Here is a 25,388-nt window from a genome sequence, read left to right on the forward strand (position 1 = left end):
GCACTAATAGAACTTTAATCAACATATTGGAGAATGTAACATGTATTTCACCTTGTACAAAAGGAATTATTGCGAAGTGCATGGCCTCATGTGAACCACAAGAAAGGCCTGATGACAAAGCTTCACTGGAGTGGTATGTAATACAAACTGTGAAAACATCTTTTCTATTTATTTGAGAGTGGCTGAGTCCTTGTTAAATTGACTAACATGACACCTTTACAAAATCATCTCACTTTCAGAATGCAAAGCAGACTATAGCTCAGATTTCACAAAGAATCCACAAACCAAAAATGTTATTTTGGTAGAGCAAATCAAAACAAAACACAAACATCAACACTGGACTAAGTTTTAGTTCCAGCTGCAAAACTAACTATTTTACTTGAGCAAGCCCTTGAACTTCTTAAGGCTTTTGGTTTTTGGAAATGATAAGAATGAAACCAATTGTTGCTCATTTTCTATAGATCTGAGATAGACAATGAGTCTATTTTTATTTTATTAAAATTTTATTTTATTTTATTAAAACTCAGAAAATGGGCTGCACTAGCTATATATTTTTAACTAAATCATAAAAGTTGACAATTTGTTTTTCATGAAATAAAAGTTGTAATACAATGGGAGAATCAATGTCTTTATAAGTACTTTCAAACTTGGGGCTGATACTGTCCAGATGATATTTTACAATCTGGTTGTCTTAGAGTTGACAGGAACCTTGGGGAGTCAGAGAATAATAGAATACTTAGAAGGATAAAAGAAGATAATATATGAAAAATACTTAGCATAATGTCAAGAACATGATCAGCGGTCAGTAAATGCTCATTGTGTCATTGCTTTTAGAAATTTAAGACTTATGATGCAAGCAGAGAGTTGTCATCTTTTTCACTTTTCAGAAATAGTCTTTAGTCTTTCAAGGTGCTCTTGAAAATTTAACACCCACATCTGAACAGTTCAATTGTAGTAATCAATGCAGAGACATTATTACCTCTCTTGCTTTTGAAGTTATACTTTTATAAATGAATCATAAAGTGTATTAAATTTTAGTGTGGCCACACTGTATTTAAATTCTTAGGTCTTTTCACCTAAATTTCTGAAAAATGTCAGATTTCATATATCTTGTGGTTTTTTAAAATTTTTAACTTTTCATTTTGAAATAATTTTAGATGAACCAAAAGTTGTAAAATAGAACAAAGAATATATCCAGATTCCTTAAATGTTTATTCATCATTTGTGCTATTATTCTCTCTATAAATACATACATTTTTCCCTGATCCATTTTTAAAAATTATGTTATGTTAGTCATCACACAGTACATCCTTAGTTTTTGATGTCCTGAGCCATTTGAAAGTAAGTTGCAGATATGATATACATTTGCCCCTAAATACTTTAATGTATAGTTCCTAAAAATAAGACATTTTCTTATATAACCACAGTACCTTTTTAAAAGAAAAGGTAATTATTGATATATATGTTATCTAATCTATAGACATTATTCAGATTTTATGAACTGTCCCAATAATATCATTTATCTCATGTTGTATTTTATGTAAGAATTTACTTATCAAATATTATGTAAATGACTTTTCCTCAGAGCTTCAGTCTAATTATTTTCTTCCTTGTATTTGCCTTCTATCCCACTTCGTGGAATCAAAAAAAAATCATATGCAATACCTCTGGTCTTAATCCAAATTGATAAATATGTTGAATGCAACAAAGCCACATGCAGTATCCTATAGGATATCACTGGATACTTCCCTTTAGGCTGACAATTCTGCTTGAGAATGATTATTCAATAAATAATGCTCATAATTGCCCATTAATTAACTGCACATTAAACATTTTTAATCAAGGATTTAGGGAAAATTATCTGATATTTTCTTAATAAGAGAACTGCATACTTTATTATTATTATTTTTTTACTACTTCAGTGAAATGGTTACTCGTTTCTAAATTTATAAAATTTCTCTTCCTTTAATTTCTTTGCTGATGTAATAATGATGGTAGTGGTGAAGATACGTGGTCTTGGAGATAAGTGTACTTGGTTCCAAATCCTAGTTCTTCTACTTAGTGTGGTCTTAGGCAAGTTACTTAAATTTTCTCTGTAAAATATGAATAATGCCATCGACATCATATGATTATTACTAAGACTAAATAAAATGATGTATAAGACATGACCAGTAAGACTTATGACCAATCCTAACACATAGTAAGGGCTCAGTAAAAGCTATAAATTTTTAATACTGATAATAAAAACAATGAGACACAAATAAGTTCCAGTGATCTAATGTACAGCATTGTGATTATAGTTAAAAATACTATAATACACACTTGAAAGTTGTGCAGGGAGTAAATTTTAAATGTTCTCACTACAAAAAGAAATGGCAGTTATATGGCATGATGAAGGCATTAGCTAATGCTATGGTGGTAATTTTGCAGTGCAAAATATATTAAATCAACAAGTTGTATAACTTAAATCTACAAAATGTTACATGTCAATTATATCTCAGTAAACCTGGAAAACAAAAAATGATACTCAATAGAGTTTATAATTTACTTTGAAATCAATAAAGATGATACAAGTTTAATTTTAAGGAACATTTCTTTTAAGCTTTTCTGTACCTCATACACCTCATTCTCCATTATCTAATGATAAAAGTAATCAAGGTAATTGAGAAATAAGTATGTTAAAACAGTGAACTGGCAGTTTAAAAGCAATATTGCAAAGCCCAAATGGCCAGCAAGGTGCTTCTTGAGATATTTTCTTATTAATTAGAGGATGGTATGGAAATCAGAGTGAGAAATGGGACCTTTACAAAGTTTTCATGCATGCAATTCATCATATTAATTTTGGTGAGGTTTACACTATTTAACATTGTTGGTGGTCATCAAATTAAGCCTACTATGTCAAAACTTACCTGAATAGGATGGTACCCTAATTTGGGTACTAGCTGTCCCATCCCCTCCTTCACTGTATGCTCGAACTTCAATAATATAGACTCCAGCATCTGGCAGTGGTACTACTGCTTGAGATTTCTGTGTTTCAATAACTTGACTATTGCTGTGCCCCTCTTGCCTATAAAAAACCTGTAAATAATAACAGAGTTTTGAACATTTTATATTCAAATTATTCCAAATCTTTATTGAATGACTATGTTATGTCATATTTTGAGCTAAGGAAGCCTATGACTTTGACAGATATGTAAGTAAATGCAATGTATATGCTATATGCAACAGTGAAAAAGTACATAAGATGCTATGGAAATAAAGAAGGAGAGTTTAATTCTGTCTGTGGGTTAGGAAAGGCTTTTCAGAGGATGTGATGCCTGAGCTAAGTATCTGAGTATGAGTAGAATTTTAAAGTTGGATAAAGGGATGAGAATTCTAGGAAAATATAAGAGAAAATGAAAAAAAAAATACACCTAAACAATAAGAAACCATAACATTAGGGTATGGAATAGACAGAAGACATATGGGGATGGTGATACATGAAACTAGAGCAGTAGGTAGTGAAGGGGCATATCACTGAAGTCTTTTGTTCTTGGTTACTGAAATGAATAGTAGCCTGAGGGAGTAGTCAAAGTTGGCATCTTCAAATTCAAAGGACTAAAAAGATAACTCGTTAAAAATTAAAAAATAAATATTTAACAATGTAAGAAATCACTGAAAAGTTAAAATTTTAGTGTTTTTACTTAATTCTGTGGTTTGCTTTACTGCGAACTGGCATTTGGATGTTTTGGATAGTAAAGTAAATTCTTTTTGACACCTAACCATGGTACTAGAATAGAACATGTATTCATGGCAAACAGTTTCAGAATTACAAATTAGGACAGGATTATCCTGGGGTGCCTGGGTGGCTAAGTTGGTTAAGTATCTGCCTTCAATTCAAATCATGACCCCGGGGTCCTGGGATCAACCCCCATATTGAGCTCCTTGCTCAGCAGGGAGCCTGGCTCTCTCTCAGTCTGTTGCTCCCCCTGCTTATGCTCTCTCTGTCTTGCTCACTCTCTTAAATAAATAAATAAATAAATATCTTTAAAAAGAAAAGACATAAGGAGAAGGGACAAGATGGCAGAGGAGTAGGGGACCCTATTTCCACTGACCCCCTGAATTGAGCTAAATATCTACCAGAACACTCTGAACACCCATGAAATCAGCCTGAGATATAAGATTAGACACTTCTGGATCTCTACAGGGGCATAGGACATAATAGAGAGGGTTTACCTTGCTTGGATCATGGTTGATATATTCAGCTATACATTTCCTCAACCACCTCTCACCAAAAAGTAGCATGAGGAACACCCAACAGAGGAAAGAGACAGAGACTGTGACCTCTGCCACAAAACTACTGAATATGGTCATAAACAGTGTGTTGGAAATAGAATTCAGGGTAAGAATTATCCAGACAATAGCTAGGTTGGAGAATACTATTAGTGGCAACATAGAATCTCTAAGGGTGGAAGTGAGAGCTGATTTGGCAGATCTCATTAGAATGAGATCCATTCTAATCTAAATACTCTAACAGCTGGGATAAATGAGGCAGAATTTGTGATCTAGAAAACAAACTGATAGAAAAGAAGGACCAGGAGGAGGCCTAGAACAAACAGCTTAGAAACCATGAAGTCAGAATTAGGGAAATCACACCATGAAATGTTCCAATGTCAGAATTATTGAGATCCCTGAGGAGGTGGAGAGAGAGAGAGGACTAGAAGATATAGTTGAACAAATTCTAGATGAGAATTTCCCTGATCTAGGGAATGGAACAATTGTTCATGTCCTAGAGGCAGAGAGGACACCCCCCAAGATCAATGAGGGTAGAAAGACCCCCCAGACATGTGATGGTGGAATTCCTGAATCCTAAATTCAGAGAAGATGTCTTAAGGTAGCTAAGGGGGAAGAGATTCCTTATATACAGAGGTGGGGCCATGAGAATAATGTCAGACCTGTTCACAGAAACCTGGCAAGCCAGAAACACCTGGCAAGACATATTCAGGGCACTAAATGAGAAGAACATTAGCTAAGAATAGGTTTTCTGACAAGGCTGACATTCAGAATGGATGGAGAGATAAAGAGCTTCCAAGACCAGCAAAGTCTAAAAGATTATGTAACCACCAAGCTGGCACTACAAGAAATATTAAGAGGGTTTTATAAAAGAAGAAAGAACCCAAGAGTGATATAGAACAGAACTTTACAGACAATCTATAAAAACAAGGACTTCACAGACAATAAAAACTTATCTTTTAACAATCACTTTCAACACGAATGGCCTAAATGCTCCCATAAAATGGCACAGGGTTGCAGACTGGATAAAAAGACAGGACCCATCCATATGCTGTCTACAAGAAACCCGTTTGGAACCTAAAGATACATCCAGACTGAAAGTGAAGGAATGGAGAATCATCTTTCATGCCCATGGGCCCAAAAGAAAGCTGGGGTAGTGATCCTCATATCAGATAAATTAGATTGCAAGCTAAAGACCATACTCAGAGATAAAGAAGGACACTACATCATTCTTAAAGGGTCTATCCACCAAGAAGATCTAACAATTAAAAAAGTTTATGCCTCCAACATGGGAGCAGCCACCTACATGAGCCAACTGTTAATCAAATTAAAGAGTCAAGTTGATAAGACTATGTTAATTATAGGGGATCTTAACACATCATTCTCAGCAATAGACAGATAATCTAAGCAGAAAATCAATAAAAAACAAGAACATTGAATGACACATTGGACCAGATGGACTTCATAGATATATACAGAACATTCCACCTTAAAACAACAGAATACTCAGAACTTTCTCCAGAATAGACCACACACTGGGTCACAAATCAGGTCTCAACTGATACCAAAAGATTAAGATTATTCCCTGCATATTCTCAGACCACAATGCTTTGAACTGTAACTCAATCACAAGAAAAAGTTTGGAAGGAATTCAAATACTTGGAACTGAAAGACTATCCTGCTCAAGAATGTTTGGGTCAATCACCTATGGGTTATGGCAAAGGCGGCCCTAAGGGGGAAATACATGGCCATCCAAGCCTCACTCAAAAAAATGGAAAAATCCCTAATATGCAAACTCTCTTTACACCTAAAAAACTGGAGAACCAACAACAAAGTAAGCCAACCCCACCCACAAGAAGGGAAATAATTAAGATTAGAGCAGAAATCACTGAGTTAGAAATTAGAGATACAGTAGAACACATCAACAAAACTAAAAGCTGTTTTTTTTTTGAAAGAATAATTAAAATTGATAAACCACTGGCCAAACTAATCCAAAAGAAAAGAGAGAGGATCCAAATTAATAAAATTATGAATGAAAAGGGAGATCATGACTAACACCAAGGAAACAGAAACAATCATCAGAAATTATTATCAACAGTTATATGCCAATAAGTTAAGCAACCTAGATGAAATGAATGCATTCCTGGAAACCTATAAACTTCTAAGACTGAAACAAGAATAAATTGACAGCCTGAATAGACCAATATCTAGTAATGGGATTGAAGCAGTGATCAAAAACTTCTCAAAAAACAGGAGTCCAGGACCTGACAGATATCCTAAGGAATTCTACCAAACACTCAAAGAGGAAATAATACCTATTCTCCTGAAGCTGTTTCAAAAATTTAAAACAGAAGGAAAATTTCCAGACTCTTTCTATCAAGCTGGCATTATCTTGGTGTCTAAACTAGGCAAAGACCCCAGACCGATATCTCTGATGAATATGGATGCCAAGATTCTCAGAAAGACCCTAGCTAACAGGATCCAACAGTAAATTTAAAAAATTATCCACTATGACCAGGTGGGATTTATCAATGGGATGCAAGTGTGGTTCAACTTTTGCAAATCAATCAACGTGATAGAACAAATCAATAATAGAAGAGAGAAGAGCCACATGGTCCTCTCAATTGATGTAGAAAAAGTATTTGACAAGATACAACATCCATTCCTAATTAAAATGCTTCAAAGTATAGGGATAGAGGGAATATTCCTCAACTTCATAAAATCTATCTGTGAAAAACCCACAGTGAATATCATTCTCAAAGGGGAAAAGCTGACAGCCTTCCCTTTGAGATCAGAAACATGACAAGTATTACCCATTCTTGTCACTGTTGTTCATCATAGTACTAGAAGTCCTAGCAACAGCAATCAGACAACAAAAAGAAATAAAAGGTATTCAAATTGGCAAAGAAGAAGTCAAACTCTCTCTCTTCACAGATGGCTTGATACTTTATGTGAAAAACCCAAAAGACTCCACCCTCAAAAACTAATGATGCATTTTATGGTGACTAAGAAATATGGTGACCTCAAATTACTAGAACTCATACAGCAATTCAGTAATATGGCAGGATAAAAAATCAATACACAGAAATCAGTTGCTTTCTTATACACTAACAATGGATCTGTGGAAAGGTAAATTAGAGAATCAGTTCCACTTACAATAGCACCAAAAACCATAAGATTATCTTGGAATAAACCTAATCAAAGAAGTAAAAGATATACTTGAGGAACTACAGAATACTTATGACAGAAATTAAAGAAGACACAAAAAGATGGAAAACCATTCCATACTCATGAATTGGGAGAATAAACATTGTTAAAATGTTTATGCTGCCCAGAGGAATCTATACTTTCAATGCCACCCCGATCAAAATACCAGAAGCATTTCAAAGTGCTGGAACAAATAATCCTAAAATCTGTGTGCAACCAGAAAAGGCCCCACATCTCTAAGGAAATGTTGAAAAAGAAAAACAAAGCTGGAGGCATCACATTGCCTGATTTCAAGCTTTATTACAAAGCTATGATCACCAAGACAGCATGGTACTGGCACAAAAACAGACACATAGACCAAGGAACAGAGTATAGAGCTGAGATACGGCCCCTCAACTCTATGATCAAATAATCTTCAACAAAGCAGAAAAAATATATATATACAGTGGAAAAAAGACAGTCTCTTCAATAAATGGTTCTGGGAAAATTGGACAGCTATGTATAGAAGAATAAAACTGGACCATTCTCTTACACCATACACAAAGATAAACTCTAAATGGAAGAAAGACCTCAACGTGAGACAGGAGTCCATCAAAATCCTAGAGGCAGTAACCTCTTCGACATCAGCCACAGCAACTTCTTTCAAGACATGTCACCAAAGACAAAGGAGACAAAAGTGAAAATGAACTTTTGGGACTTCATCAAGATCAAAAGCTTCTGCACAACAAAGGGAACAGCCAAAAAAACAAAGAGGAAACCCATAAAATGGGACATATTCTCAAATGGCAGTACAGACAAAGGGCTGATATCCAAGATCTATAAAGAACTTCTCAAACTCAACACCCAAAAAACAGATATTCATCTCAAAAAATGGGCAGAAGACATAAACAGACACTTTTGCAAAGAAGACATACAAATGGCTAGCAGACACATGAAAAAAAAGTTTATCATCATTAGCCATCAGGGAAATTCAAATCAAAACCTCATTGAGATACCATCTTACACCAGTTAGAATGGCAAAGGTTAACATGACAGAAAACAACAAATGCTGGGGAGGATGTGGGGAAAGGGGAACCCTCTTCCGTTGTTGGTGGGAATGCAAGTTGGTGTAGCCACTTTGGAAAACAGTGTGGAGATTACTCAAAAAACTAAAAATAAGGCTACCTTATGACCTGGCAATTGTACAGCTGGGTATTTACCCCAAAGTAACAGACGCAGTGAAAAGAAGGGCCATCTGTACCCCAATGTTCATAGCAACAATGTCTACAGTAGCCAAACTGTGGAAAGAGCTGAGATGCCTTTCAACAGATAAATGGATAAAGAAGATGTGGTCCATATATCCACATATATTATTTATATTATTTAGCCATCAGAAAGGGTGAATACTCAACCTTTGCATCAGCATGGATGGAACTGGAGGAGATTATGCTGAGTAAAATAAGTCAAGCAGAGAAAGTCAATTATCATATGGCTTCACTTACTTGCGGAACATAAGGAATAACATGGAGGACATTAGGAGAAGGAAAGGAAAAGTGAATTGGGGGTAATCAGAGAAGGAGACAAACCGTGAAAGACTGTGGATTCTGAGAAACAAACTGAGGGTTTTAGAGGGGAGGAGAGTGGGGAGATGGGTGAGCCTGGTGGTGTGTATTAAGGAGGGCATGTATTGCATGGAGCACTGGGTGTTGTACATAAAAAAAAAAAAAAGAATCTTGGAACACTGCATAAAAACTAATGATGAATTTTTATGGTGACTAACACAATTAAAAATAAATAAATAAAATAAATTTTAAAAGACATGAAATTATCCTTTGGTTACATATCAGAAAGCAAAGATCATAGGAGTTATGCAATTTATATAAGATCACGTGGCTAGTTAGGAAAGAAATTGGGTTAGAAATTTATTATTCTGATGATCAGTTAAGAGCTGCTTCAGAACTATATTATATTGTTTCTACTTACAGATCTGGATTTATAAAAACCTCCTACAAACAAAATAAAAGAAAATACAATCTCTATATTTCTGTTTAAGAGAAATTACTTCTTTTGCCATCATTGTTCATTGTCAATAGTCAATATTTCAATTGCACCATAAAGGATGCTTAGAGAGCTAGATAAAAATTTAGATTTTTTCTTATTAAAATGTGTTTTGAGCTTGAACTAAGAGACATAGAAGGAAAAAAACTTTAGTAGAACAATCTTGTTATATATTAAATCTTGCCTATACTTGATCCTCCCTTTTGCATTCTGGTAATAAATGGTCCCTCCATTTCATTTTCTTTATCTTTCAGAGATTTAAATTTATTTCAGGGTCTCAGGAGAGAAGTAACTTCTCTCTAAAAGTATTCAGCACATGCAGTAATTATATGATTGAAATTCTTATAGGGAAGGATAAGAGTATAATTTATTGGATATATCATGTGGGCCAGGCACACTGCTATATATTGGAGATTCATAACAGAACAAGACCACATGGCTCCTGCTCTCATGGCACTTACAATGTAATAGGGGCAGATACTGATGCAGTGAAGTGTGATATACACTGCAATAGAAAATGTATTTGGTGATATAGCAATGCACAGAGTTGTACTTGGTCAAGATTTGGGGCATCAGAAACATTTCTCAGAGCATGCCCACAGCAGGTTCTTTCAGCTTAAAAAATGATAATTATATCAGAGTTTATGCTTCTTATTTTGACTGTAGCAGTGTAATGAATTAGAATTCTGATCATCCACATGAGGTAATCAGAAAGCAAATTTATGGCAATGAGGAAGTATGTAAATTGGTGAGGATTGGCAAGGGAGTGACTATTTTAGAGGACATTGTTATTATGTAATTATAAATTACAATTCTTATGACAAAGAAAAATGCAGCTAGTAATGCATATCTAATGTTGCTATAAAATCCAGAGTTGAAGAAAAATTTGTGGATCAGTTGAGATTTAGAAACAAAAGGTAAAAGCAGGAAAAATTCCAGTTGATGATATCAAAATGAATTTGAGATTAAATGTGGCTTTTACCAGTACATCCAGGGAGATGTGATGCTATGAGTCACTAAGTAGGTATACTAAGTGAAAAGATGCATTAAATTAAAGGTTAGTCTTAGGTGCTTGAGAGAATCTCGGCTCATTGTAAAAATCCTGATTTAGTAAAGATGAATGAAAATGAGAAATATGAGAAGGTTAAGGAGTTATCAAGACATGTCAGAAATAGTTATTGACAATAAGGAGTTGAGTACTTTGAGAATCTAGACATTTACAGAATGGTGGTTGTGATCTTTAGGAATAAAGGAAATTGTATTTTCAATACTGTCTTCAAATTCTACTTAATAAACTGGGAAGAGTGAGTTTTCTAAAGAAGTAATTCTAAACAAAAAATTAATGTGGTACTGCTATTTTGAAAAGCATAATCTAGAAATAGCTAGTCTGTATATATGATGGTAATACAACAATGATGTGAGTTGGATTAATGATATAACAATAAATTTTTGCTGGTTTTACCCACAAGTGCCCCTGAGAAGGATGGTTCCTATTAAAGGGAAGGCCTATTCAGCAGCTGAGCATCTTGGGAATGGTCAAAGGGGACATCTGCTCTTCATAAGAGAAGGTGAGGAATCTGAAGGCCCAGTGGCAATGGGAAGGTGAGAAGTCAACAAGATGATAGAAACAGGATGAAAAGAAATTGGGGAAGCATAATTACCAGTGAGAAGCCACTGACTGGGGGATGGCCAAATCACTTTTAAGAGCAGGATTTCCTATGGCCAATTTTCAGCTATTTGTTTGTATGGTATGCTTTTCACTTTGTCTGCTCCCACCAACATTTCTATCAAGTCTGCTTTCTACATGTATGTATTTGATATAACATAAGTTATTTTTGTTTTATTTTTAAAAAATATTTTATTATAAAAAATTTCAAGCACAATCACATGTTAAAGGATAGTATAACTCATTATAAATGACTCTTTTTAATTTGTGGGTATGATAGGAAAGAGGCTGGGTCCCATATAAGGAGTGAATATAAGATGAAGGAATAGCTGGCAAGATACAGGAAATCAATGAGACTAGAATGGCCAAAGACATTAAGTTCCCTTGAGAAGCTGGATAAATATAGGGGACATCTTCAGAATTCTGTAGGCTGTGGAATAAAATATCAACCCAGGTGTACATATATCTCAGGAGTCTGGAAGGTCCTGATGTTTAAGTTGAATAAATAAACAAAAGCTTCTGCCTACATTGATGGAACACCTAATAACTAGTAAACTTTGAGCCTGATTTTCCCCTACTCTCCCTGGCTCTGTAAACAGGCAGAAGGTAGAGGTGAGGGAGGAAGATATACGGAGAAAGGGTTGTATATCTAGGAAAAGATACTTTCTAGTTGTAGCCTAGAAAACAAAACCTTATCATTATTATTTTTTTTATTATGTAGCTGGGGGTCCTTGGGTCCTTGTTCTGAATTCCTTCTGACTGATTTTTGTTTTTTCTGAATGGATGAATTTTCTCTTAGTGGGGAAGGGGATATTTGCATAAGTGGATGTACAGTTCCTGGGCATTTATATTTATTTTCCCTTTTACTTAGGCTTAAATCTACATGAGAAGAACAAGGTGGAGATAAGATGATTGTTTTACTTTATAATCTTGGCAAACTTCTTTCATGATATAGAGAAAAAATTTCTCCATTCTCAAGAATATTAAGGAGAATTATGGCTGAATATGCTTCAGTCCGCAGCTTTGTTATTGGCATTGGTATTTCTTTAGGAATGCCAGGAACAGATGTACCAATATTAATTAAAGAGTCTAGATACAAACTCTACTCTAGAGGAATTATAAAAATGACACTTTATTCATTGAAAAGTATTTATTTGAGAAATAGGAGAAATGTAGAAAACTATATTAAAGAAATATTAGAAAAATAAATTAGAAAAAAAGTATTTGAAGTTTTTGCTCCATTTTCCAGATCACTTATAAATAATATATTAATAATATAAGTGACTATTTCTGAATTGGGAAATGTAAGAAAAAAAGAGATAGGAATAATAATGAACTTGAAGAATTATAAGTACACTAAATATACTCCTAAATTTGACTTATCTTTTCAAATGGGGAGTTATTTTATTTGAGTGAAAATAATATGTAGCCATATCTTCAAGAGACCATCTTTTCCCAACATTCTTCTGGTTCTTCAGGCTTCTATTTCTTTTACTTTTTAATGAAAGTTGTGATGTGTTAAAATTATTGCTATTTAATCTGGACTTGTTAAACAAAATCCAAGGAAGTTCAGTATATAATGGATGATCTCAAAAAGCAGTAAGAAATTTCACAACTAGGTAATACTTGACATTTATGTGAATGGATTTAATTTTAACATGTCTCCTCTGATACAACCATATATGTATGACTTGATTCCATCCTTCTTCCACTATATTCTTGGCCATTTTTTAGTTCCCTGGTAAGATTTATGATGAAGAGAACTCCTTTATCTTCTGAACACTTGAACAAAATTTCTCATCATACCTTTCTCTGTTAACATTTTGTCCTTATATATGTTGTCACTTCAATCTTTGAAATTAAGTAAGGAACTAAGATCCATGCTTCTTAGGAAATGGATTGGTTGAATGTCAAGTTCCACTACTTTGTCTTATTATTATTTTATTATTCTCCTTTTGTTATTTATTTTTAAAGAATGAGTTCAATTCTGTATTTAGTATCTTAACTGTAAGAAAAGACTTGAGTGTATTATTTATGGACCAAGTCTGCAGAATAAATCTATTTTTCTCCATATCTGCCACTTTTTAATCACTTTCACAACCTGGCAAAGTTCTAGATGAAGACTTTTCTGAATTCATCTACTTTGGACTTAATACAAAAGGTAGAATGCACAGTCCTTGAATTTCAAACCTCAGGCATTGACTCTAAGTTTCCCAACATCAAACCTACACACCAGGTACATTTCCAGTGATCTCTTTTGCTTATAAAAGTAAAGTACCTTGGCAAAGACAAAGTAAAAATAAATGTACTTCTCTTTTTGATATTATAATTACTTGTGGAAGCCTTCTCTTACCCTGTTAAGCAGGAAGGCCTCTACCTCAAATTGCTTCATGGATAAAGATACAGTGTATTGACTTGTATCTACTTTTGTCAATCTTTTGTGACTGCCATATGCTATTAAGCTTAAGAGGTGGTCCACTGTTATACTGGTATTCTTGGTCTAGTGGTTAGGTCATTCTTGGTCTGGCAGTAGTTTGGGGGGATGTAGTAGAAATCAAAGAGGTTTTTTCCCTCTGAATGTCATGCTTACCCTTGGCCACTTGGGTGAACCTTCATCCAAATGGTACAGCTCTTTAGATACAGTGCAGATCTTTGCCTAGGCTGGAGGAGTTTTCTCCAAAGTCATGTTCAGAAAAAGGGGCTACAAGCTTGCGTTCTCTGGGTTACATCCCTGTAGTTTAAATTTACAGCTATTGTTTCTAATCACATTCCTGGCCCCTTGTGCATGTGTCAGGAGGAGTTTCATCCTGTGAAAACCAGACTTTCCTAGGAGAATTCAGGCACTGTGTTAAGCCACAGTCATCAGCCTAAAGTCCTTTTTCCCTAATGGGGCTCCTTGTGACATTTCTTTTTCTTTTCTTTTTTTTTTTTCTTTTTAGAAGATTTTATTTATTTATTTGACATAGAGAGAAAGATTATAACTAGGCAGAGAGGCAAGCAGGGGGGCGGTGGGGAGTAGGCTCCCTCCTAAGCAGAGAGCCGGATGCGGGGCTCCATCCCAGGACCTTAGATCATGACCTGAGCTGAAGGCAGAGGCTTAACCCTCTGAGCCACCCAGGAGCCCTTCCTTGTGACATTTTTGCCAATAGGTTTCTCACTGGGGATTATCCTGTCTATCAGAAGTTCTAATTAAGATTTAGTTGCAAAGGAACAGGCTTTGAGGTCTCACTCCATTTGTTACCAGCAGACTCCTTTCTTAGGAACAAGCTCTTTCTTTTTAAGAACATAAGAAAGTATAACCATTTCAAGGAAATAAAAGAAAAAAAAATCTTCTATCAATGTGTACCTAATTTGCCATTAACTTATATAACTAAGATGGAACATGCTAGTGATTCTGCCCCCAGCAAGAAGGTATTCCAATGTAACTTCTGCAGTCTTCATTTGGGTAGAACAGGCAGGCAACTTTCAAAGATTAGTTCCTTTTGTTAAAATTTCACCTAACCAGACATTCTTCCCCCAAAACAATTAGAATAAATAATAGTTATTTTTAAATGAACACCTTCTATATGCTGATAGCTATATGGTATTTTACATAAATTATCTTATTTAATCCATAAATAATTCTGTATGATAGATTGAAAGAAAGTCTGACTCACAAGCTAGTGTTCTTTTCCCACTACACTTCACAAACAAAAAAACCATGCTGAAAAAACACACATCTGATAATATATACATAATATACATCTAGCTGGGTTAAATTAATTAATTTATTCATTCATTCTAGAAACATTGGGGATAAAATGATGAGGAGTTTCTGCCTTCAATCACATATAGTCTGGCTGGGGAAACAACCACATATAAAGAGGAAGAACAATGACAGAAATAGATGGGGTAATTGTGAGCAAAAAGAATTACCTTGCCTGGGAACCCTCTGCCCAAACTCACGTATTTTTCAGAGGTGAGGTGAGAGGTGCCTTATGCTGACTGGTTCTGTCAGGTAGCTATATGCTTTCATGTAGCTCTTTCTTGTTTTCTACTTTGCCCCTCCAGTTTGGGAGTGTGGTTGCCATAGTTCTAATGATATTAGGTTTGTTCTTGGAAGGTATATCACCATTTGTGGCCATACTGCTACTTTTAATTATTGAAGGTATATTTGCTTTAGAGGAAAAGTTGTAAGGACATGGTTATTTGGGTAAGAGTATAGAAGGAAGAGAGCAAAGGGAAGGTCTAAAAAATGGGTCACCTGCCCTCCTGCAAAAGAGCAAATTCAATATCTCTAAGGATTAGAACAGATTTCAGTGTGAATGTTTGAGTAATGCAGGATGTCTGCCATCCATACTAATTATAGTCTGTAAGAAATAATATAATTTGTGTTTTAAAATATGACTAATGGGAATTATTTACCTTAAAATGTATTTCATTTATAACTTCTTAAGTTTTTAGCTTCAGAATTTTAACAATTTATATACAAAATACTGAGTTATAATTTCTGGTAATTGAAAAGCCACATAAATGATGATTTTCAGTATAAATACTATTAAAATGCTCAAAATTTTTGATATAATTAATAATCAATGTATGGTTCTATATGGAGTTTAAGACAATCATAGAATCTGATGAAAAAAGAATTTGAAATTCAACTAAATCAATATATAGACCACATAGTTGTTCTTCAAAAACAATCTAAATGTCTTCATATTACCAACTTGCTTGCTGACACATTTCAGGATAACCATATGTGAAATGCTGTGTCTCTTTTGGAGCTTGGTGTCACTAGATGGACTCTTTCTTGAAAGAAAGAAAGAAAGAAAGAATCTCTTAAGAAAGTGTTGGACCTAACAGTTTTTCTTTCTTTCTTTCTTTCTTTTTTTTTTGCTAGTAGTCTTTCCATGCAAATTAAATCATCCAGTCTTTGTCATCTGCCAGAAAACTTTATCTTCTGGGAGAAAATGCTAGGACTCTGTGCTTAAGTTCTGTTGGTCCTGACACTGCTTCATAGAGTCGTTCTTCATCCTGGATTCAAACTGTTGCTGCTTTTCCTACTCATTCCCTTCCTATGCCTTGTGCAGTTAAAACTGATTTTGACTGCTATGGCTGACATATTTTAGGGGGGTTTTCTTCTAACTTATAAGTAGAATATGACTGGGAAAAACAGGTATGCTCATGCCTTATATTTGCATATCCTCATACTAACAATTTTTAAGGTGAGTGTCTATACAAGGGAGTGAAGAAACATACTGACCTTGTAGCCCATGACTTCAGATTCATTGGCTAATGGTCTGACTGGTTCCCAGCCCAGAGAAAGTTGAGAGTCTTGCTGTTCCCACCTGAGATTTCTGGGTGCTTGACTAGGGGCTGCAAAATAAAAAGTGAAAGTGAACTGACAAGGAATGTTAAATCCATTTCTTCACTTAAATCTTTGTATTTCAATCTTTTCTTGTGTTTGGTAGTTGGCTGGCACCATAGGCTTCTTTCCAACTGGAGTCAGATAAGGAGGGTTTTTGCTCCAGAGTGTCATTTTAATAGTTACTCTACTGAGCTTTTGAACCAGAATCCTTTTATCTTCCTTCTGTGACAAAATCTCTTGGCCTTTTTTCACAGGAAGATAAACTTTATCTACTGTGAATGCATAATTTTCTGAGCTAGTTTTCGATTTTAGATCTAAGCATTCAAGCAAGACTATGAATTAAAACTCCCCTTCAACTCTTCTTATTTTGTACCTCACATGGCTTTCAGAAATGTTAAAAGATGTTTTCCTTTTGTTTGAAATAAACAAAAAGCCCCAGTCACTTACGGGATTTCTTGGTGGTTGCACTCACTTCACTGCTAGGTGGCCCATATCCAGCTCCATTATAAGCCCTCACAGTGAAGTGATATAAAGTATCTCCTTCTAATCCTGTCAGAATGAGAGAGGACTCATTCCCTCTAGTTTTGACTGTTTCTGCTGCATCTTCTTTTTCCATGTCCTTCCAATAACCAACCTGTCAACAGATTGTTAAATGACAGATCAATTTTGAAGTTTCTTCTATGCTTGAGATTGTTTGGTTTTCCTAAAACCCTAAGAAATCACTCCTTTATCATCCAATTAACAGGTACTAATAACGTGGCAAAATCAGTGTTAGTCACTGTCTGATCTATATCTGTGTGCATCTTAGCAGGACTCAGCAGAGCAATAAAAAGTATTACCATCTAGCCTGATAGCATGAGTTTCTTGGAAAGGGCCCAAAACACATCCTGACATTAAGGAAGAATCATTCAAAGAAACTAAAGAAAGGCTTTTCTCTCATAGGTTATCAGAAATTTTCACCTTTCAAAGTCATGGAACTTTGATTTTTTTGAGAAAGAGACATGAAAAATATTTCCTTCTGGGCTCTACATAAAGGGGAGTCATATAAGCTGTATGGATTTAATAGAGAAGAGGTGACACAGAACATTCATGATATATGGGAGTGGTCTAAATGTAGATCTATCACATTGCTAGGATATGGGAGGGAGGCAGAAAGGAACTTTTCTGTCAAAGCATAATTTATGCATTGAGATGATCTTTCCTGATTATAAGCTCATGTGACAGCTCTCAAACCAAACTTGAGCCCTTTGTGAGTTTAACTAACTCTCTTTGTATACCTAAGCTTAACACTATCTCAGACATTAAAATGAGACCATATTTAAGTGGAGAAAAGAGTATTTTTTATTCCTCTACTTCCTGTGGTAAAAGTAATAAAACAGTAGTTCCCCCCTCACCCCATTTTTCTGTGGTGAAAGAAGTAGATGACTGCACCCATTTCATCCTCCTTCAAGTGCTTTGTCTACTGTAGAGGCTAGAAAGACAAACACCACATTTTCCAGAGGCTTTCAGCTAAGGTTGCTGCTATACACTGTGGACAGCAAGGTGTTTTTGTTTGTTATTTGAAATATTCTAGAGCATGCCAAAGACTGCCATTTCCAGCTATAACCATAGGAAGTCGTTATAGGCTCTTGTCTCTCAGGAAAAAAACATTTGAGTCACCACATCACATTCAAAGTCCTCTACCAGCCTAGGTGCTCTTTGAAGGCAAAGGCAATAAGAAATAGAGGAGGACACGGATTGCATGGAGCACTGGGTGTGGTGCAAAAAACAATGAATACTGTTATGCTGAAAATAAATGTAAAGAAATTAAAAAAAAAAAGAAATAGAGGAGGAAGGGAGGTTGTCACTGTAACTTTGTGAAATGAAGACTATAATAGCTATACTTTCTTCCAGGTATTGTTTTGTGTATACATATTAATGAATTGGGCCCTTTCCTTTCTTCTGATATTTTATGTAGTGTTGTAGATAGATAACTTTCTAATATAGTTCATTAGAGGAAGAATAAACTCTCACCATGAGATGGACAGATTTACTGATGGAACTTTCTTTGGCTTTCCTGCTTAGGGAAAGGGTCAGTACATTTTCATTTTAAAAGTGATATTTGCATTATATCAGTATGGAACACAGTTGTTGCTTATTGTTGCTTTTGAGTGTTGCCAAGTGGGGAAAAGGATGTATATATATGTTGAGTAACCAAAGGGATATGGTTACATTAGTGTTCCACATCCATTTCACTCTTCATCCTAGTTATCTCCTTGTACTGCAGAAGATGGAGAGCGAAAAATCTTATTTCTAAGACTCCTCTGCAGTTAAGACTCAATGTGTTTTAGCTTCAGTCAGTCAGATGAATATGCCTGAAATTTGAAAGTAAAAGTGAGATGGATATTGAACTTCTGCTTTTGCATTTCTGCTGGTAAGCATATTAATGGAGTCTATTTTCCCTTTCCTCCCTGCCACCCCAAGGCAGCATTAGCTTTATGAGAATCAAGAATCAGGGCACGGGACATCCATTTTGTTGGTGCAAATCATAGTTTGCATGGTGGGATTCTGGAACTGGCAAGATTGGAGGTCTCCAGATTGCAGCAACTTCCTGAATGTGGCACCATCCTGATTATAGTGGCTTCTTTAACCATGGCAATGGAGCATGCTTCTGGGCCTGGTGGCTTAGAAGACACCTTCCTTTGTGTTGGTCGTATAGTTTGACTTGGAAAATCATCCTTGATCTTTCAAGTCACCCTGAAGTCCATTAATTTAAGTCAATAATTTTACAAAAAACTTAATAACTATAATACCTCTTTCTTAAACTAGAGTAATTTAGTTCTTTGCAACTAACCCCTGTCTGAAACATCTACATGGATCTCATATATCTTTGTATATATCTATCTCTTTAGTTTCTTTAAAGGCTAAAAAGATAATCAAATTCCTATTTCTCATCCTTGTCTCTTCACAGATTTGAACTGGTATATTGCTGAGTTACTGAACTTCAAAAATCTGTTTGAATAAGTAGGAATCCTCTAAAATCCCAACTTTTATATGATGATGGACTCATTCCCAATTCTGAAAACTAGCTTAACTTCCTTCATCTTTGAGAAAATTTTAAGAGAATAAATCTAAGTTATTTTCAAACTACAAAATTGGCTGAAATGTCATTAGATGAACAAACACATATCTTTCCTTTCCAGTGATATATCCGATTTCCACTTCTATGTTTTAATTTTCTTTAATTGGTTAGATTATTTTAAATTAGTTAAATATATATATTTGAGGGAAACAAGTATGTTTAAATTCAATAAATTTGAATTTATTTGATAAAGATTTCACTATAAATTTTGACTTCTAAATATTGAATATTTAATGTTCTGATTAATTACCATAAAATTAAAACATCTTATTGAAAGATAAAATGTTTCTTAAGTAACTAATTGTGAAAAAAAAATTCCAACTAATTCCAACTGAAAACTACACAGTGTATTCTGAACTATGCTTCAGGTAAAAAATGTTCTTGTTAAAAACAACAACAACAACAACAACTTTAACTGAGGGTACTCATTTAAAATAAAGCATATCAGAGGTGGGTGGGTTGGGGTGATGGGTGAAATATGTGAAGGGGTTGAGTACATTTATTAAGACAAGCATTGGGTAATGATGTAAAGAATTGCTGAATCACTATATTGTACACCTAAAACTAATATAACACTGTATGTTCACTATACTGGAATTAAGATATAGAACTTTAATTTAAAAAGCAATAAAAAATTAAACCTACAGAGAAATCTAAAAAAAAAAAATCCACACATTCTATTTCTAGCATGTTTACAACAAAAGAATAGTAGTTGTTGCTTTCACAGTGAAATGATAATTATTTGCCCCCACTTTCTTTCTTTTTTTTTTTAATGGGAGAAAGAGTAAAACTAAAATATTTGGAGTTTAATATTGTGCTTCTTTTATGATTCTTAAATTCAAGTTGAGGTAATACAGTATTCACAATTCACATGCACTTTCCAATGTTGAGACTTACTCATTCATTTTTCTCCCCCTGATTCAATTCCCATCTTTTTTTAAAATCAATTTTAACTTAATGCTACTAAAAATTACAATTCGCAATACAAGGACTGTAGACAAAAGGAAAATAAGTACTATATAGCCTCCATTTCATATCTGAGTAGCTTCTGAGTTATAACCCATCTGCATGCACCCAGTCTCAAGATTCTCCAATCAATCATCATGGCCTTGAACTACTCCTGCAACCTTCTCACAGATGGATTTCTGGTCATATGGTAATCTAAGATACATTAAGTTTTAAAAAGCAAGTTGTAGGCTATGTATATTCAATCAATATGTATACTAAACATACATATATTAAATACTAGATATACAGAGTATGTTCATGTATACATGTGTATGTATAAATGTATTTTAGATTTCCTTGTCAATTCCTATCTTGATGATATATTTCATCAATGCCTATACTTCAAACTCTATATAAGATCACTTGAAATTAAGTTAAAAACATTAAAAAAGCTATAAATATCTAAAACTAGAAGAAGCATAGATAACCTACTATTTTATCAGCTTCAGATAATTATCTTTGGTATGTGTCTGTGTATCTCTTCCTATGTTTTCATTACATATACTTAATATAATTAATGTACCTACAGTTGCATGTCTTAATTTTATTCTCTAACATTAGAGTTACACATAAATATTTTCTCTTTTTTCTAAGTAATATTCTATTATATGTCTGTGTACCAAATATTATTTAACCAGTGTTCTATTGTGGAACATTTGGGTAACTTCCAACTGATTTTTTTTTCATTAAAATGTTGCCACAAATATCCTCATCTGTATTGTTTTCTACATATTGGATTAATTCCCCAGGATAGAATCCCACACAGGAGATTATGGTGTCTCAAGTTATGAAAATTATTGTGCTTTTTGATACAAAAACTAGAGGGTATTGTGCTAAGCAAAATTAGTCAATCAGAGAAAGACAATTATCATATGATCTCACTGATAAGAGGAATTTGAGAAACAAGACAAAGGATCATAGCGGAAGGGAAGGAAAAATGAAACTAGAAAGGGAGGCAAAAATCCATAATTTTTGCCATTTGCAGTAGATGGTTACTGGACGAGTTGTGAAATTCACTTCTCAGTTTTCAGTGAAGAAGTCTCCTTAATATTTTATCTTCTGATTTTTGTTACCAGTTAGATTTTAAAAATACACTTTCTTCTTAGTTCCTGTAAGCATTTATCTCTATATCTTTAATTGTACTTACTGATCACTGCTCATTCAATATTGTACTCCTTGAATTTAATAAGCATAGCTCTATTTTCTGTTGTTATTTAATGCTGCAAATGAATAATTGATTTTTTGCATCTTTGAAAGTAACTTATTCTTTCTTCTAGGGAGCTTAGAGGTTTTTTGCTTGTTTGTTTTTAAAATCTAAATGCATATTAAAATGTAAATATTTTATCAGGACTCTATTCTTAAAAATTATTAATTCAATTATTCATTCAAAAATTTTTTGAATATGTATTATTTACCAAGAACTATGCCTGCAGGCAACTGGGGACTAATGGTGAGTCAAAAAAGACATAGCATAGGCCAGAACAGAGAGGACTTTTAGAGACGTGAAACTATTCTGTGCAATACTATAATGGTGGATATTATACATTTGTCAAAACACTTAGAGACAAGGGGCACCTGGATAGCTCAGAGGGTTAAGCCTCTGCCTTTGGCTCAGATCACAGTCTCAGGGTCCTGGGATCGAGCCCCACATTGGGCTCTCTGCTCAGCAGGGAGCCTGCTTCCCCGCTTTCTCTGTCTGCCTCTCTGCCTACTTGTGATCTCTGTCGGTCAAATAAATAAAATCTTTAAAAAAAAAAACCACTTAGGAGAGACGTCCAACACTAAGAATGAACCCTAATTTAAACTCTGGACTGTGGGCACCTGGGTGGCTCAGTGGGTTAAGCCACTGCCTTCGGCTCAGGTCATGATCTCAGGGTCCTGGGATCGAGTCCCGCATCGGGCTCTCTGCTCAGCAGGGAGCCTGCTTCCCTCTCTCTCTCTCTCTCTCTGCCTGCCTCTCTGCCTACTTGTGATCTCTCTCTGTCAAATAAATAAATAAAATCTTAAACTCTGGACTGTGAATGGTGATGATGTATCAATATGGTTCATCAATTATAACAAATGTACCACTTTGTTGGGGTGTGTTGATAGTGTGGGAAGTGGTAAGTGTGTAGGGACAAGGGTTTGTGGGAATTCTCTTTACTTTTTCTGCTCAAATCTGCTGTGGACCTAAAACTGCTTTTCTTTCTTTTTTCTTTTTTTTTTTTTTGAAGCTTATTAATTGAAAAAATAATAGCTTAAATAGCCATTGAATGAATAACCACACAAACATAAAATTGTGGTTCTGACAAACTACTCATTGCTAGAGATCTACAATATGGGATAGGTTTCAGTGGTGAGAGGTTGGTCAGGGAAGGCTTCTGTAAGAGAAATAGTTGAGCCCAGGCAGAAAGAAAAGCAGGAGCTAAGCAGGCAAAGAGGGAAGGAAGGCAGAGGAATAGTGTGTGAAGTCTGAAGAGAAGAATGAGTATAGGTATTCTGAAAAAAAGCAGTTAGGTTGATGTTGAAGTTGATGATGAATGTGGCTTAATTTGATCCTAGAGACAAAGGATGGAGCTAGATCTTTTAGTTGTCTGTATTAAGGGGTTAGGAACAATTATAACACATTGAAGGATTTAAGCAGGGGTGAGAGTGGGAGTATACATTTGTTTTTTGAAAAGATACACCCAGCTGTCCAAAGTTTTTGTTTGTTTGTGTTTTGTTTTTTGAAGTACATGAATCAGATTGCTCCCTTGTTAAAAACTTTCCATATTGCACTTAGAATAAATTCCAAACTCCTTACCATGGTTTTCAAGGCCCTACCTGATATGGTCTCCATGTCCTTCTCTAACCTCATTTTACATTCTAACTCATTTTTCTTGCTGCCTTTCAGACATTCACTCACAGTTCTAATTGAATTTATGGTGCCATCCCTATGGAAGCTCTTTTCATAGCTTTTTTTTTCTCTAAATGGTTATCTCCTTTCATCAATGTCCAGCTTACCCGAGAAGCGTCCATTGACCACTTCTCTAAAGAAACCATCTCTCTTTTATGTCATTCAGACTTTTGTTACAGTCATTTGTAATTATGAAACTATATGAAGCTATCCTAATTTATCTGTTTGTTTGCATAAAGCACCAAAGTGGCAATGGTTGCAATATGGAGAAGAGATTAGAAGGAGGCTAGAATAGGTATAGAACAGTTGGAAGGGATTTAGAGTTTGGCTAAGAAATGAGGATATCCTGAACTAGGGTTATGGTGGTGGATGTTGGGACACATATGGAGTCAAGCAATATTTAGAAAATAAAATCAATAGACTTTTGTGGTAGATTAGTTGTGGGCATGAGAAAAAGGAGTTCTTAAGACTTTAATATTTCCTGAAACTCTGTGATATATATTTTGGTTACTTTGATTTTGGACTGTTTGTTTACTTTGGAATTTTTTTCTTTGTTGTTGTTACTGCTTTTGCTCCATATATTTGGTCTTTTTGACAGGTTATCTGTTGTTTATGGACCAAATTTCTTTTGTCCTTCATGTCTACTATGTTCTCTGTCACTGTAAAATTTCCTTATTCATTAACTTTATATTCTGGGATTACTTCTCAAGTTTGTACTCTGAAGCACTTGTTTAAATATTTAGTACTATCGAATTTGCATTTTATTTCTTCTAATGAATATTTTGTTTTAGTTACTTTTTTTAGTGCATTCTCTTCATATTTTGGATCACTCTTTAGAAATAGAAGAAATACTCCCCTTTTTCTCATTGGTATCTAGGTTCATATGTTTAAAATTTTTCTTCTGATTTACAAGAAAATCTCATAGGGAAAGGAATTCATACTGAGCCTTACCATTTGTTTTCTTTTCTCAAAGAGTTTGTTTAATCATCCTTGAATCTTACCTAACTAAACTTTAATGGTGTTCTAGAAAGGAATTAAAGTTTATTTGAATGGGAAGAAATCTATCTCTAAACTGTATATTCCAGACCAGTGGTCTATGCAGTGTGGGTAGATGCTAGATTATTGGTTGTTAGTACAAGCCTCCACTCTTTATTCTGCAAGTAACACAATGAAATCTACCCAAGCCTGATTTGAGAGACAAAGCTTTATGTGTGTGACTGTAGTTTGTTGCACTGAGAGAAAGATAAAGAGAAAGGAGGCCAGAGGCTATTTCATTGCTTACTTAAACCTAGAAAATGGAATTTTGAGGCTGGGTCATTGCACAAAGAAAACCTAGAAAATACTGCTAACAGTTTTGTTTCATATCCCTCATTGCAATTGCAATAAGGATTTTCTCTTCTCTTACAGTTTCATGGTTACTTTACGAGAAATCAAGAAAAGCCAGTTTTATGTGCTTCCATTCAATTCATTGCCATTCCTAAATTCAACAGTTGTAATTAATGTAAACTGAGAGTTAGGAGATAGATATTTCACTTTTAGCCTGCCTCTCTAGTGATTCGTCATCTTCAGATAAACTTTGAAACGCTATGACATTTTCTCTAATAATGCTTCAATTGCCTTTTACATTCCTCTTTTCTCACCTAACACCTAATTTTAGCCATGTCCTTCTACTGAGAGCTTATATATGAGGAACACATTTCCCATGGAAAATGAATTTGTTTCAGTCGAGAATGTCTTTGCTTCTCTCAATTTAGTTGATCTCCAGCTTCCCAATCTCCTGAGTTTAGCACTAAGGTATAGTTATTAAATTAGCTATTCACAATCAATACTCTGAGATACACTGGCAGTTGGTATC

The 25,388-nt window shown here is 34.7% G+C and overlaps 1 protein-coding gene across 1 annotated transcript in view; it reads right to left on the bottom strand.

Moving 5' to 3' along the window:
• The window catches only part of CNTN5 (contactin 5), a 1,378,753-nt gene that overhangs the window by 2,466 nt on the left and 1,350,899 nt on the right, over positions 1-25,388 (bottom strand). The window contains exons 23-25 of the mRNA XM_047692818.1: positions 16,977-17,163; positions 16,425-16,537; positions 2,910-3,078 (exon numbers count right to left, since the gene is read on the bottom strand). Coding sequence (XP_047548774.1) covers positions 2,910-3,078; positions 16,425-16,537; positions 16,977-17,163 — 469 coding nt within the window. The remainder of the gene's footprint in view (positions 1-2,909; positions 3,079-16,424; positions 16,538-16,976; positions 17,164-25,388) is intronic.

The sequence above is a fragment of the Lutra lutra genome, chromosome 10 (genome assembly GCF_902655055.1).
Source record: "Lutra lutra chromosome 10, mLutLut1.2, whole genome shotgun sequence".
NCBI classification, from domain to species: domain Eukaryota; kingdom Metazoa; phylum Chordata; class Mammalia; order Carnivora; family Mustelidae; genus Lutra; species Lutra lutra.